The sequence below is a fragment of the Triplophysa dalaica genome, chromosome 7, assembly GCF_015846415.1.
Source record: "Triplophysa dalaica isolate WHDGS20190420 chromosome 7, ASM1584641v1, whole genome shotgun sequence".
Lineage (NCBI taxonomy): Eukaryota > Metazoa > Chordata > Actinopteri > Cypriniformes > Nemacheilidae > Triplophysa > Triplophysa dalaica.
This window is the reverse complement of record NC_079548.1, coordinates 5,842,509-5,858,769: the sequence shown is the minus strand read 5'-3', so window position 1 is coordinate 5,858,769 and position 16,261 is coordinate 5,842,509. Positions and strand designations below refer to the sequence as shown.

Here is a 16,261-nt window from a genome sequence, read left to right as displayed (position 1 = left end):
GTGCTGTGTGTGCGAGCATGCATGAATATATAAGGTGTGTGTGTGTGTTCGTGCCGTATGTGTGACCAAAAATGATCCTTATAGCGTAAACCTGCAAAAAGGTTTCAATGGAAAGTCCCCACATTGTATAGCTTTGTCCATGCATGTGTGTGCGTGTGAGGTGCAGAACAGCCGCAGACTCACTGCAGTCCGCAGACAGAATCAATAGCTGTCTCTCTACAGGTGTTTCTGTGTGTGTCTGGATTTGCTAAGTAAAGTCTGAGACTCACCTGCACGTGAAGGTTTCTCAGCCCTTTAACCTCATCCACACATTCCAGTTGTTCTTTATAGTCTCGGCTTTCCTCCATCTGCTAAGTTGAACTGTTTTGGTTTTCTTTGAATACCTCCAATATGTTCTGGTCGTGCTTCATAACCGTCCACACTTTTTTCCCCCGGGCTGTCCTCCCTTTGTCATCTCTCCCTGAAATATCTCTGTGCTCACGGGTTTAAATCCATTACTCTTTCACCTCTTATTACGGTACAGTGTGTTTTAATTGGCAAAATGTGACTCAAAGTCTAACATTACATTTTTGATTCAACTTTTTATGTTTTCTAAAATATGTAATTTGTGTATAAAATCTGCTGTGCCATCATTGAATTACTTTTTAAGTGCTGTTTTCCATATCTCATATTTAAGGTTGTGTATTTAAAGAATGATTTATAATGTTCATTTGGTTGATTACAACGCAATAATTAATATATATCGGTGGCTATGAAAAACTATTTTACACAGACCTCACATGTATTTTCCGCGTTCTACATTGTATTACTATTGACCTCAAGGTCGGTTAGTTCTGACCGTGAGCGCTCTCCCGCTTTGGATAAACACTATCTGCTTTGGTTAAGCTGACAGGTCTGGCCAGTTTGAAGTTTGACTTGTTTGTTTTTTACCGTCTCCGAGTTAAGCTGAATAGGCCAGCAGCATTGCGTATTTTTATCTTTTGCATGTTTAATACATTGTGAGCTTGATCTGGAAGCGGCTAGCGCTGGATTTAAAGATTTGCGGACATAAAACCCCACTTTGATCCTAAAAATAAAGCCATTAAAAACTTTGAAATAACCGTCAAAAAATTACCTTAATCTTCTATTTTGTCGTGTTTATTAGTTAAAAAAGAAATCAAAGTGTTAGGTATTTTATACAAAACAAGAGGTAAAAGTGCCACAAGCAGTAACCAATCCTTTCTCTCTTCTTTCCGCAGTCCTGTGCGCCAAAAACCTGGTGAAGAAAGACTTCTTCCGTAAGTATCTGATTTTCACGAACAGAGAGAATGTGAATCTGAGAGCGTGCTCTATTTCTGTGGCGTGTTTTAGCCGGGGCTCATCTGTTAAAAGTGTGCAGCGAGAGAGATAAGTGCTCTTCCCTCACGAGACGCCAGAAATGTGGGTCAGTTTGAGCAGACAAACCAGCTGCTGGTTTACACTGCACGGTTTAACATCGACTCAAATCTCTTTGTAAGCTCTCCAAACTTACATCTGAAAGGCTGATCGGATGTCAGCTCAAAGAGAGAGAGATGGTCAGTGTGACTGGGGCTAGAGAACAAAGACTCAAGTTAAAGCAGAATATGTGAAGAGTATGATGCAATTTGTAGGCAATGCATTTAGGAGCTCAGTGAATCTACTGTAAACTTCTATGCGTATCTAATGGATAAAAACATCTGCAAAATGTGTTTGTGTTCCCTCTTTATAAACCTCCATTTTAAAAAGATTTAAAACAGCCAAGTAAATTTTGACATAAGAATCGAAATGATGTTGTCCAACACTCAGTCCGCCCCTCCCTTCCGAAGCACTAAGATGTCTTCACGTTTTCGCTTCTTTGGCAAATAGATAAATTATTTACAAAACGCACTCTGTAGGGCAGTTTCCGTTAAGGGCTGAACACAAAGTTATGTATATTGTATTGCATTTATGTCAATAGATCCAAAATGGCACACTGGACCTTTAATACTCTGTCCTTTAAAATGTCTTTAAATAATGAAATATAAGTATAAGGTTTTTTTGCATAATATTTATGTAGTATTTGTGTGTCATACAACAGGGCTGCCAGACCCCTTTGCTAAGGTGGTGGTGGATGGTTCAGGCCAGTGTCACTCCACAGACACAGTGAGGAATACTCTGGACCCCAAATGGAACCAGCACTATGACCTGTGAGTGTTTCTTTCCGTCTGTTTAATGGTTCTCTTTCTCAGTCCCATACATTCTCACACTTTAGTTTACACTTGATCCTAAATCAAGAGAAACGTCAATGTTGTGTTTAGAAAACCAAATTCAAGAGATGAGGTGTAAGTTTGACCCCCTGAGATACGGCCCTGTACTGTAGATTTAAGGCCATTTAATAATGATAAAAATAACGTGTTGACAATATATCAGCGCCCACATCAACAGATGATTCACCAACATTGTTTATTCCAACTTGCACGTTGGAGATTTTAATGTGTGTGCTTTTTAAGTCAGGCTGGTGATTTTTCATGGTTTATCAGCTGTAACAAAATCCTCAGACAGCGATTCCAATCATATTGTTCCTCTAGGTTGTTATAGTTGTGCTGTGTACTCTTCTTTTCTTATTAATTTAGAATGATCTTTACAACATTCTGGATGTAAACGGGTCTTAAAAGTGTCCGAAAATTCTGTCATTGTTCTTTACATTACGCTTACTTTTTATATATTAACATTTAGTACAGTTCATTTGGGTTCGAGAGTAGAGCGAGGCAAAAGCCGAAAACTTCAAGGTGAACATGCTTATTTGGAACGTCTGGAAACTTCCATAATTTCATTTCAAGCACTTTTGAGAAACCGCAGGGGATTTTCTCCAGGCAGCGGTGTAAGATTTCCTGATTATCGCAGGCCATCAGTAAATCTCCCAGCATCCTTCAGGCTTTGAGGATTTGGGTCACCACCACCGAAGTCGCCTGCTCTATCTGTGAAGATCACAGAAAGGATTTTCATAGAGTAAAAAAAACCAACCATTACTCTCAGATCTGTTTACATGTTTTTAAGAGATGCTGTCTGCAACTGCGATTATCACCCGTTTCACAGCGCCGAGTAAAAATAGAAACTTTCCTTCAGTGCGCAGGACTGTCACTTTTCCCACAGGCCGAAAAAGCAGAGAAGGAAAACGTGAGTAAGCGAGTGAGTTGCGAGGAGGGTCGACGAACGAAAGAAATGCGCATATTTCCAATACTTGTCCCGTTGAGCAGCCGGTCGGCAGCGAGAGGAAGCACGCGTCTCGGTTTGTTTAGTTGTCAGGGCAACCATAAAGCTAACCCTCACCCCCCAAGATGACTGTTGAGTTAACCAAACATGTCACGTCTGTGGAAAATAAGTCTTTATTTCCGTGGCCCGCCTGTAACCTGGAATACTGGGTGGGGAAAATGCTAACAGTTTACTGGGATATATGTTCACAGTCAGTGATGTAGCTTTATCCTTTATGAATAATATTTTATGAATAATGCATAACATTATGCATGACTTACAAAGTCCCTTTAAGGAAAGTTTCCACACTCAGCAGACACATATTAGCAACGCCTCCTGGCAACTATTTTAGTCGGAATGGAGGAAGAGCGATAAGATTTTAGATGTCTAAAATGTTTTGCAAAGACTACAATAAAACATATTTCTGATCGTCTATTAAACTATTAAACCTGACGTCTTAAACTTTGTTATAACCTCATCTTTTCTTGATCGGCTTATTTACTAAAAGCTTCTGAGCATTTTTCCACATTCATTACAAGATTCAAATTTTATTTATATAATAAATGAGCTTTTCACAGTTTTCAATGTCGCTGAGCAGCTTTACATACATTATTATTTTTATATGTCTGTTAAAAAAAATGTTTTTACTATAAAGACCATATATGATATTAAAATACATGCTTAAATAAATTCTATGCTGGATTGTCAGAAACTGTCAATTGTTTAATTGAAACTGTACGGTCTTGTTAATATCTATAGTTTGCATTAGGCGCTCTGTATTCATATTAAACATGTGGAGAAACAGACTTTCTGAATCATTTGTCTGTGAAGATTATGACACCAAAACCCAAGAGGCTCTTGAGGAGCCTACAGTCAATACACAAAATAAACAAAACTACTGAAACTCAAACCTGCTTGTCAGGTTTGGAAAAAACGAGGTGATAATAGGACACGTGACCGACACAGATACTTCTTCGAAATACAAATTTGAATTGGAATGTTGTCATTGTGTCTCAGTCCACTCTTAAATCAGGGTTTTCTTTTTTATTGTTACTATTTATTATTAAGGCATTCCAGCTTTATTGTATTTAATATTACACAAAAAATAATATAAATATGTATTTTATTAACATTTATGATATTGTATTTACAAATGATTGAACCAATTTGCATGTTTGTGACGTTTAAACATCGTTTCTTACTTAAAACCGAAACTAAGTAGCTTTTCCTTGCGTAAGGTCTGCATTCGGTAAAAATTAGCTAATAAAATATTTCAAATTCACATTTAATGTCCAGTTTTTTCTCGTGTGGGAAGTTGCAGTGTAATAATTGATACATGAGATGAATCTTAAATAGTTTAAATATTATAGGACTCTTAATAAACATTATGACCAGATTGATGTCTTTTAATGTGTTTTTGGGTTAAGTTATTCATTTGTGCTCACAAGAAATCACAAAAGCTTAAAAATGGACCACACTATCATCATCTATTGTTAACTGGTGGTGGCTGTAGAGGATTTTGGGTTTCTCTTGTTCTCTTTCTCTCTCTGGTCAGGTTGGGTTACTTTGTTGCTGTTTTTCTACAAGATCGTGTCTGGTTCTGTTAATAAATAACTTGGCATGAAGGTTCTCTCATGTATTGAAGGTCATGAGTAGCTCCGCGTTGCTCTCTGGATGCTCTCCAGGTCGGAGAACTTTAGATTGTTTGGGTTTGGTTGGACCTCCTCTGGTCAGGACATCTTGTGATTTATTAAAATTCTGTCTTTTCATTACTTTTATTCTCCTCCTCTCTTTCTCCTCTGACCCTCCAATTTCTTTTTCAGTCCAAACAAGATACCTTGCCCAGGAATTCTTTCCCATTGGCAGGTTCACAGGCGTCTCATACTTTAGGTTGCACGTTTTTTGTCAGGCTGCACTTTTTGTTTTCCAGTTTTGGAGGCATTTCTGTTCCTCGGTTTTAAGAGAATGATTTGTTTTGTCTAACGCCATGCCAAAATATTCAGTCAAACCGGCTGAGCGTTTTGGGGAGAACATGATGAAATGCATATGATGCTGATAGGACGAGAGGAAGGTGCAGCGGTAAGATGCTTTCTGCATCTTGATTCGTTTTATAAAGAACTGAGTGTTTTAGTCTTAAAAAACAAACTCCAACCATTTTGTGTGAAACCGGTAAATGTGTAAGAACCCAGTTTGCATTCATTCTATACGTAGATTTGGTTGTTGAGTTTGATGTCTTTGAACCATTTTGAACCATTCTTTTTATTATTAAGGTGATCCAGTTTAAACCAGAAATAATATAAACAGAATTAGCATAACAAGACAAAAGCCTGCGAATACCAGGCTACGAATTTTTTTTTTTTTTTTACCGAAAAAAAAAAGATTTTCTAGTGGTTTTGTCTTCATTTCCAGTACAAATAGACGTCAAAGTAGATTTTTTTTTCTAAATCACATTTCAATTTCAATCAAAATCTTCAAATATATTAAGGGAATAAATGCTTAAAAAAATAAAAATATGTGCCGATTGTGAATAAGGTAAAAACTTTTTTCTTGTTTTGAGCAAAAACTCATTTCATTTTGGTAACTGTTTTTAGAATTCAATATTTAATATCTTGTCAAGAAAATGTTTCTTGATTTAAGAATTTTCAGAAATTTATTCAGGTAAAGTGGCTAAAAAAATTTTTTTTCAGTGTTCCTTTCTGAATTAAACCCCTGCTGTATTTTTTGTTTATTTGTTTTGTTTTGATCTAGAAACTAAATTTTGATAATTTTAAAATAGAGCTAAATTCTTTAGTCAATTTATCTTGATATTTAGTCTAAACAGAAAAACTAAGAAAGAAATTCATTTTATTTAAATGTTAGTATGTATGTATAATTACTTTCTTTTTATTAATAAGGCACATTTTTACATGGCACTCATTGGCCAATCATATTTGTATATATTTAATAAGCAGCAAATTGTTTTAATTTCTATTTTATTTATTTATAGCATGGTTTATTTCTTGTTTTCTTTCTGCAGGTATATTGGGAAGTCAGACTCCATCACCATCAGTGTGTGGAATCATAAGAAGATCCATAAGAAGCAGGGGGCGGGATTTCTCGGCTGCGTGCGACTCCTCTCCAACTCCATTAACAGACTGAAAGACACAGGATGTAAGTGTGAGTGTGCGTGTTTGGCTTAGAAACTGTTTTCATGATGAGCTTCGAACATACAGAGCTCCGTTCTTTTGTATATAATTATCTTTAAAAGGTTGTTCATGTGCTTGAAAGGTCTTGTGTCGAGTGGGCGACTTTTATAAAACACACAACTGCAATGTTTTAAACTGAATAATATCTGACTACAAGGTGTGGCTGGAGATCATTGTGTGTCTCTGAATGATATGTGCTCAGTGACGGTCTATAGCTCACAGACAACAACCAAGAACCTTAAAACTTCCTTTATAGCAACAGCAGTGTCGGAGGCTACACATGAGCCCATGGTTTTCGCTAGCGAGTAAGGTCCCGTCACGCTCTATGTGGCTGCGTTCCAGCCCCACTCTTGTGTTTTAGATGATTTTAAATGCAGGTTTTCCCTAGAAAGCCTCCAGCCTGACCGCTGTCCTGGATCAGCACAGGAAACCAGCAGTCGCTCCCACAGCTGGAAGTGATTCAGTTCCCCATTTCCTGTTGCACCCCTCTTGTCTCTCTGCCATCCTTCTCTATATCTCTCTCTCGGTCTCTCTCATTTTGACACAAACAATTAGGCTGTCTTTAGTAGGGAGTTATGATGTTTTGGGAACCGTTTTGGCATTTTTAATTTAGGTGCATTTTAAAGAAAGCATGGCATATCTCTTGACTTTCATATAATTATAATTAAGCCATTATACATTTATAAAGCCGCTGAAAAAAATAATTTAATCATCATTTCTAGATGTATTGTGAAGCCCAGTGCCTGTTGAATTTCAACAAAATAAAGACGCATGAAAACTGTGATAAGATCGTGGGTTATCACATAAAAAATAAATGTTAACCTTTTTTCCTAACACATGTAGAAATATTAGTTGAATTGCTTACACGTGAATATAAACTTGTTTTCTTTGCTGTGTTTGAGGTCTGAAAAATACAGAGCATCTCTTCTGTTATTTTCACCTGTTTCACCAGTTGTCATTTTCTGCAAATAAATTCAAATTTATAAAAATAACATATTTGACATTTGGGAGAAATATCACAGAATTAAGCAAAACATATTATTTTACCCAAACACATACCTACAAAAATATATTAAAATGATCTCCGCTGTATATATATAACACCAATGGTGTTTAAATAGTCCTGATATTACAAGACATAGGCTTAATCGTAATTTTATGATATGTGTAGTAACCGATATTGGCCAAAATATCGATATCTTTGCATCTGTGACCTCATCATTGTGGGTTTGACTTTCACCTCTTTGGGTGTTTGAACGCTCTCTCAGTTCTGTTTAGTCTAGCAGTGCATCCTGGTTTGCACGTGTGTGTGTGAGAGAACAGATAGTGGCCTCTAATGTCTGCAGGGTACTTGTTATTCGTGTCTCTCTCTTTCCGGCAATGACAGAGAGCCTCAGCATGTTTCTGGAAGAGCCTCAGTCCAATCGGCACATCTACAGTCTGGGAGGAATAAAGCTGCCTCTGTGCGCTCACACACAAACACACACACATAGATACAAGAGCTCAGTGTATGTGACCTCAGACGTGAACGTTGAGCGATGCAGACTCTATTTTATGATGGCTGACAGAGAAGTCAGAAGTTATGACGCAAAATTCACCTAGGGTCAGTGGTTTCGAACATAGAAAATGACAAATTTCTTCTCGCTTTCTTCTCCTCTGTTGCTCATTCACAGATCAGCGTTTGGATCTCAACAAGCTGGGGCCCAATGACAGCGACACCGTGAGGGGACAGATAGTTGGTGAGTCACCAGTTATGAGTTCGGTGAAACCATTACCTGTGGGGAATAAGAAGACCAGATAAGACCTGTTTATGATGTTTAAGGAACCGTTACTTGAGTGAAAATCTTTTTTGCCGTTGCATTCATGAAAGGATTTTTTTTATTAAGTTTCGCCACAAGCTTGAGACTAGCTCTTCTCTTATACAACTGTGCTGTGTGCAAAATACAGTTTCTGACAAGCAAAAAATCTGCTCCCAGATTACCCACCATTAGCAGGTGTGGCATACATTTCGGGCGCTGCTTGTGAGGAATCTGTGAGTTCTTCCGTTCAGTAGCTCCATCCTACTCTTCACTCCTCTGTGCTGTGAGTCACATCATCACTGGAGTCTCAAAGCTTTATATTAATGCAGATTAAACCCACACGTTTACCTTCAACATCCTCAAAACCTTCCTCATGTGGGAGCCATCAAGAAAACAAACGCTTGTGCGTTTCGGTTTATCCCTTTCGCTTTTACAGTCCACAGCAGTTTTCATTTTTGTACATGAGAGCTTTTAAGAAGCATCATCAGTAGGAGGTTGTGTGATCTTGTAGAGAGGTGTGGTGATGTCGTAGCACGTCCCATGTCATTTTACATTTCTCATATCTTGCATATTAGGCTATGTGTTTAACATCCTGTAGCAAGATTCAAAGTAGGGAAGGAAGGAGACGGGAATCAGCAAACATTTAAACATTTAATCAAACATAATCAAAAGTAAAATGACAGCCGGCCGCCCCTCACGGTCGACAGCCGGTGAATAAAACATAAATACAAACATAAAACATGTTCGGGCCCGGTCCTCTCTCCGCGACAGTCCGGTCGCTCGTTCTCTTATATGCTCCCGATCTCCTACGTGATTCGAGGCCAGTGTGCGCACAGCTGCCGCTCATTAACAATTACTGACCGGTCTCGAACCACAGTCTCGCCCCGCCTACTCCACCACACATCCCATCTTCTACGAAATGTTTCCTGTTTGTTAAAGAAATGCGTTCTGTTATTATTCTGTTTACATAGAATAAAAAAAATGGAGATTAACATGCACAGTGTGTTTTTGTGACGGGTTTTAAGCACCCCAGCGCCATTCACAACAACCCTAAAATATTTTAACAATCTGGTTTACATGGTGCGATTTTATTACAACAAAGTAGCTTGCCTTACATTTTGGTGTTCAAACCATCTGACGTCTTGCTTCTCTGTGTTTTATTTATTAATTTTTTGTCCACAGTGAGTCTTCAGTCCAGAGACAGGATAGGCAGCGGAGGCCCAGTCGTAGACTGTAGTCGTCTGTTTGACAATGACTTGCCAGATGGGTGGGTGATATAATCTTTACATTCCTTATACAAACATCTGATATATTGTCGCTGTCCTTCCAAAACCTGTATGTGTAATGAAATGGGGGAAAAAAACTGTGTACTGATTGCATACTGTATTGTCAGAGTTGCCAAGCACTTTTTAATACTTTTTATTGGTTAGACATTTGCAAAAGCCAGTGACTAACATAAAGGGGGACTAATATGATATTAAATATGAAAAAAATGATTTATGGCAAAAATAAAAACCAGAAATGATGGAATTACAAGGTTTCGGAAGGACATCAGTAATATATATCTTTCATTAAAAATGGTTATAATAAAAGTTACAATTATATAATCCTTAAAAGAAGGTTATTTATTGTAAAAAAAATCCCATATTAAACAAGGCAAATTAAACAATTTTATGTTAAGTTATGCCCGGTTTCACAGACAAGGCTTGAAGGGATCGTTCGTCCAAAAATGAAAATTTGGTTATCATTTACTCATGCTCTTGTCATTCGAACCTGTATGACTTTCTTTTTTCTGCCGAACACAAAAGAAGACATTTTGAAGAATGTTGATAACCGAACAGGGGTGGCACCCATTGACTTCCATGGTATTGACACAAAACCAATGCAATGGCTGCCATCACTGTTCGGTCAAAAACATTTTTTTAATATCTTCTTTTGTGTTTTACGGAAGAAAGTCATACAAGATTGATATGACAAGAGGGTGAGTAAATGATGAAAGAATTTTCAATTTTTGGGTGAACTATCACTTTTAAGACTTTGCCTTGACATATCTTAAACTATGTACGTGCACTTGTTTTGTCTCAAAATGCACACCAGTGGCTGTTTGTGTAAACTGCTTAGACTAGTTTTACAAGTTATGTCATCCAATTTCTTTCTAATCAGAACTGGTCATAACTTCTTTAAGTCAGTCACATAAAAAGGTAGATTGGTCTGAAATATAAGAATTAATAGAGACTAAATAAAAACACAAGCTTAACTTGGCATCTATGTTTATGCAAGTGGCCCCAGTAATGTTTTTTAATCTTTTTAGCATCTTAATAAAAGCAACTTTTCTAACTTAACTAAGGCATAGTCGCGGCTTAAACTAGTCCTTGTCTGTGATCTGGGTCTTAACAACGTTTTGTAAATTGATGTTGTTTTAAGGATGTTCGGATATGTGACCCTGTCTAGGAAAACCAGGCTGAAGTTATTTACTTCTAAGATAATGAGCATTTCATTTTTTCTCAGCTAATGTTTTACAAGGCCTTACTCAGTCAATATTAAATACATCAAGATTATGTTTTCACAGAATGATTTTGAATTTATGTAGATTTCAACACTGTACTTTACCGGGGGTTTTTCACAGACTGGGTCACATATTTATCAGACAAAAAACACAGATTAGGTTTTTTGTGCAGTGCCAAGCTGGAATATAAAGCAATGCTTGACTTTTAGAATGCACTCGGTACTGACAACCACACTTTAGGACCCTTGTGTTTGTCCCGGCATGCATGTCTGTCGGTCTGTTTGTTCGTCTGCATGAATGTCTCTTTGTGTTTCGTCGGCAGCTGGGAGGAGAGGAGAACTGCATCTGGCCGGATCCAGTATCTGAATCATATCACACGCAGTACCCAATGGGAGAGACCGACCAGGTGGGCTCACGTTTCTTTGTAATTTATCAATATGTTGTTTATATTGTGCTCTTCAGAGCTCTGCAGCGTCTCATCAAAATTCTGCCACAGCCCACGTGTTCATCGATGCCGTATGGTGAAGCTTGATCCCTCGCTCAAGAAAACATATTTCCCCGGCTGCATAGTGTGAACTTTGTGCTGCTCAAGCCGACAACGGGCATATTGCGTGTGCCACGACAAGGTCACTGAGACCATAAAGCTCTCGAAATGTAACTCCTGATATTGCTTCCAGTTATTAAACTGAACAGAAGCAAACAAATGTTGACACCGAGCATGATACAGATAGTGTCAGCGTGATTCATCTTTTAGATATTTCCACCTCTCAATAGCAGCGTTTATGGCTGAGCAAGGCATCTGGAATTGGCCAGACATTTCACAGCCTAGTCTGAGATGTTAAATTGTGTAAAGATGTAATGCTGGAAGCTTTGCCACCGGCGTCCGTCTGGAAAGATTGCATGACATCATTGCGTAACGCTTTAACGAAAACAATATCAATGAGGTTCTCTCAGGTGATGAGCAACTTGTGTTGAGAGTTTGCTCAAGCACATCAAAGGGATATAAATTTAAACTAATGACGTCTGCTGTTGTGATAACTGAAAACAAACCAAGTTGTAACCAATGTGACACGCTGTTTTTCACACACGCAGGCCTGCGTCAGAGTATTCAAGCCCCGGCCGGCCGCTCAGCTGTCTGGTTGATGAGAACACGCCCATCATGACGCCCAACGGGGCTGCGGTTGTACCTACGGATGACCCGCGGGTGCAAGAGAAGAGAGTTCGATCGCAGAGACACAGAAACTACATGAGCAGAACTCACCTGCACACACCGCCCGACCTCCCTGAGGGATATGGTTCGTACCCACGCACACCTTATCCACAAATATGGGCCAGCTTGCAGAGTCAAAAATAGACTGAAATTTCGCACATGCGCACACACACACACACACACACACACACACTGATCTGGAAAATAGAAATTTGTGAGCAACATATGTAAGTCTGTAGTAAAGAAGAGAGGTCAGACATATCAGCAACGTGCCGTCACTACCAGCTGCAGGGTCAGACAAGTGACCTGGAAATCCCTGTCTGATAGAGAGAGTCCGTGGAGACATTGAGAGGTCAGAGGTTATAGACACAGGTTATATAGAGCTGTGTGAGCTTTTTCAGTTGACGCAGCACATCACAGTGCAAATGTAGACATGAGATACACGTGTGGAGTTGGGTTTACTTTACTTTAGCTTTGATTTTAAGCAAATTTTTCAGATTGCATGGTTTGCGACACATTTTAGCTTATACAGTTCTTTAAAACTTTTTTCTTCATCATTTAACTAGATCATAGTTACATAACCGCCAAATTACAGTCTTAAGTTTAAGAACCCAGTACTTTTTTCGACAGTTTTATTGTATTTGAAACAACACCAAGACAGTAAAAGTATCGTTTTATCATTTAAATGCACAAGACCTTTAATTAAAAATGATTTGATGGACCTTTTTTTTGTTCAATATTCCTCTGAATTGTTATCATTGTAGTTGTGGTGTGGACTATTCTCTTACATTTAGATTTTTTTTTCTATTTCTTCTCTGCGGTACAAGCATAATAGCATACTTTTTAGTCCACTACATTTCATTAAAAAAAAATGTCATTATGAATACTGGAAATATAGTGGTTTTGTGCTTGTATCGAGTATTTTTACTCAAAATTAAGTTTTAAATGTACTTAAGTATCAAAGGTAAAAAAGGAAAGAAAATGTATTAATGCAATATAGTGGAACAAGAATTATGATATGCTTTTTAGTGTAGTGAAGTAACATTTTTTGCAAAGTAAAAACCCTCTGACGGAGTAAGTGTACTTGCGAAGAATAAAATACTTGACTTTGAGATAAATGTGATCTTTGCAGATGATGTGATTTCACATTAAAATAATAAAACACACAAATCACACAAGTTTATGTATCCACTTTGTTTTGGTGATTTATAGTCTTGTTTAGAAACGTCCTCCTGATTTCCAATCAGGAATTTGGCAAGCGTGCGTAAATCTAACTGAAAGTAAAAGAAGGAAAGTTAACATGTGAAAGTAAAACAGACAGACATACTGATTGTAATTAATCCTCTTGTCATTTTTTCAATTATTCTGTTAATGACCAGTGACGCCCCCTGGTGTTTCCACAGAGCAACGGACCACGCAGCAGGGCCAAGTCTATTTCCTGCACACGCAGACGGGTGTCAGCACGTGGCATGACCCCAGAGTGCCCAGGTATCTTTCACTTCATATTTATATGTTTATATTTATGTTAAAAACATCTCTAGAAAAGAGAGGCGGTCACGCTAGACTTTTATTCAAATGAACAAGTAACACTACTGCTTTCTTTTTTATTATTATTTGCTATGTGTTTTTTTTTTACATGCGTGTATATGATTAGTAGTTCAATGGGATTTCACAATTAGTGGAAGCCAAACAGAATAAAAGCACTTGTCTTGAAGTGCAAGTTTCCATTTGAAGAGAGACGACGCGCGCCTACGTGAAGCCAGAACACGAGAGTCATTTTTTTCGAGCTGAACGTGATTGCAGAAATGAGGGTGGCCTGTTGGTTATTTGTCTTGTTTTTTCAGCATTGACATTAAGCAGTTTGTGGAGCTCTGCACATTTTTTGGTCTGTTAGATTTGATGTTGTTTGGCAGGAGTCTGAAAGCATCGAATCTGAAGTTTGTTTGTTCTGTCGTGTTTAGGTCGTTTTTCTCTCTCTTTGTTTATTGTTTTTCTTGCTTTGCTCCTGGTTTTGTAGTCACATCCATTTGTTATCATTATATGTTCTTAAAGGTCCAGTATGTCATTTTTTGGACTTTTTTGGATAACTGTCTTCAGAGGTATATAAATATATCTGTGGTCTCCCATTCACCACTATAGATGTTTACCCAACTGTGACAACTGTTCATTGTAAGTTAAAGAAGAGAGAATAATTTCTCTTTGTCGGTTTCTTTGCATTCAGGGATCTAAGTAACGTGAACTGTGAGGAGTTGGGTCCGTTGCCTCCAGGCTGGGAGATCAGAAACACAGCCACCGGACGTGTCTACTTTGTGGACCACAATAACCGGACCACTCAGTTCACAGACCCCCGTCTCTCTGCCAACCTGCACCTAGTGCTTAAGTAACTCATCTTTCTGTGAATTTAACCCATAACCTGTTAAAGCAAGCTGTTGGGTCGTCGTAAATCTCATTGTTTTGTCTCGTGTTTGTTTCAACAGCCCCAGTCCGAACGGTTCCCGCAGTGCCGTTGAAGCTCAGAGCAGGTAAGGCGTGATCTGCAAATGCATTGGAAAATCATTGGGCTTTTTCTGTTTTTCTTCCCGGTGTGAGCAGTTGGAATGCTATAATGGGAAGAGATCGAGTTTCCCTTTTCCTGTTCTAACAGATCAAAGCACATGTCCCGCATTCCGTCTTGCGCCGTCGTGCGTTTCTTGCAGTAACAAGAAAGTTCAGAAGGGTTTGACATGCGTGGATGGGATCTCGTATAGTATTTTGTAAATGAATCGTTCCTCCTGCTTAGGATATTTTTAGGAAAACAAGCGAACTGAAAGTTTACCAGCGACGTGAAGCATATGTCGGCTTTGATGTTTTGACTGAAATTGCAGGTTGTCAAGTCAAATGACATCAAACTGGGATTTTCAGTGAAATCTTACGCCACAGCTTAATTCGTAAATCATTATTAAAAACATACCTTGATAAGGTAGGGAGAGCGTTTTCGCAATAGATTTTATGTACTTGTTCAATCACAGATTTTTTGTTAACTTTTATTTAGCCCAAAAACATAAGAAACTATATAGATGGGGCACAAATAGATAGCAGACATCAGTCAGGGCAGATCATTTTTAGTAAGATGTCTCATTCCTCAAACAAACTGACTGTCAGAGTTGGTTTAAATGTGCCTGACTCTCAAGTCCTTGGATTAGGCGTTGGGATAGATGTGGATTTCGCGCAGGACATCTGCCTTTTATCACTGCCAAACACCTCACCTCTGGTTCCCCACCCCTGTGTCATCTCGCAAAAATTCTCTGGTCCATGTTGTTTTCTTTTGGTTTTATGATCTCATTATCGGTTAACGGTTTTAAGTGCGTGATTGGAACGCTGGATGTGTGGTTGGCATGCATGTATGTGTGTGTTTGTACGGTTGTGCGTGTGTGAATGCATGAGTTGTCTTTCGGTGGAACCTCCCTCTTGTTCCGGATCAAGGATTTCAAGGGTCTTTCACGATTACAACATTGAGAAAACTAAATGAACGTGCAAAGTTATGGTTTGTTTTCAGTTTTATTATGGGTGTTTTAGTTATAAATATTTTGAATTTCACTTTATTTTCAAATTTTTACTTTTAATGTTAATTTTAGTTGTTATGTGGTTTTAAATTTTTTTATATAATATTTTTTTCATATTTTTATATTGCTATATCATTTCTAGTTTTTTAGTTGATCTATATAGATTTTTAATTTTAGTTGCTTATTTCTGTTTATGGACTTGTTTTACTGTTCAAAAACTTGTTTCAGTTATTGCTTAGGCAACTTTTTATAAAAAATATAAAAATATTTTTATTTTATTTACTCCCCCTCGAGTTGTTCCAAATCTGTATTGATTTCTTTGTTTTGATGAACACAGAAAGCTGTTTAGAAGAATGCTTGTAACCAAACAGTTGACTACCATAGAAGGAAAAATTACGATGGTAGTCAAAGGTGCACCAGAACTGTTTGCCTTCCTACATTCTTCAAAATATCTTCTTTTGTGTTCAACAGAACAAAGAAATTTTAAAAGCAATTTTTCCTGCAATGGTAGTCAATGGTGGCCAAGAACTGTTCGGTTACAAGCATTCTTCCAAATATCTTATTCTGTGTTCATCAGAACAAAGACGTTTATACAGACTTATTCTCATAATATTTAAGTATATATATATATATATATATATATATTAGATTTAAATTAACAGAAATATTTGAATAGTTGTAGTTTTAGTAAACTTAAATAACCTTCTTGGTAGCATGTTCATCATTATACACAGTGAAGTATAAAGTAAAACATTTTTCTTGCATTGATTCAGATTCAAACCAGATTCAGC

The 16,261-nt window shown here is 37.8% G+C and overlaps 1 protein-coding gene across 4 annotated transcripts in view; it reads left to right on the top strand.

The window, feature by feature from the left end:
- smurf2 (SMAD specific E3 ubiquitin protein ligase 2) overlaps positions 1 to 16,261 on the top strand; it is a 41,867-nt gene that overhangs the window by 17,558 nt on the left and 8,048 nt on the right. The window contains exons 2-11 of one of the 4 annotated variants that reach the window (XM_056753422.1): positions 1,239 to 1,277; positions 2,075 to 2,183; positions 6,245 to 6,378; positions 8,087 to 8,152; positions 9,395 to 9,479; positions 11,041 to 11,124; positions 11,811 to 12,013; positions 13,332 to 13,416; positions 14,150 to 14,308; positions 14,406 to 14,450. In XM_056753422.1, the coding sequence (XP_056609400.1) occupies positions 1,239 to 1,277; positions 2,075 to 2,183; positions 6,245 to 6,378; positions 8,087 to 8,152; positions 9,395 to 9,479; positions 11,041 to 11,124; positions 11,811 to 12,013; positions 13,332 to 13,416; positions 14,150 to 14,308; positions 14,406 to 14,450 (1,009 nt within the window). Of the gene's footprint in view, positions 1 to 1,238; positions 1,278 to 2,074; positions 2,184 to 6,244; positions 6,385 to 8,086; positions 8,153 to 9,394; positions 9,480 to 11,040; positions 11,125 to 11,810; positions 12,014 to 13,307; positions 13,417 to 14,149; positions 14,309 to 14,405; positions 14,451 to 16,261 lie in introns of all 4 variants that reach the window. The other 3 variants (XM_056753420.1, XM_056753421.1, XM_056753419.1) reach the window with 3 other exon arrangements.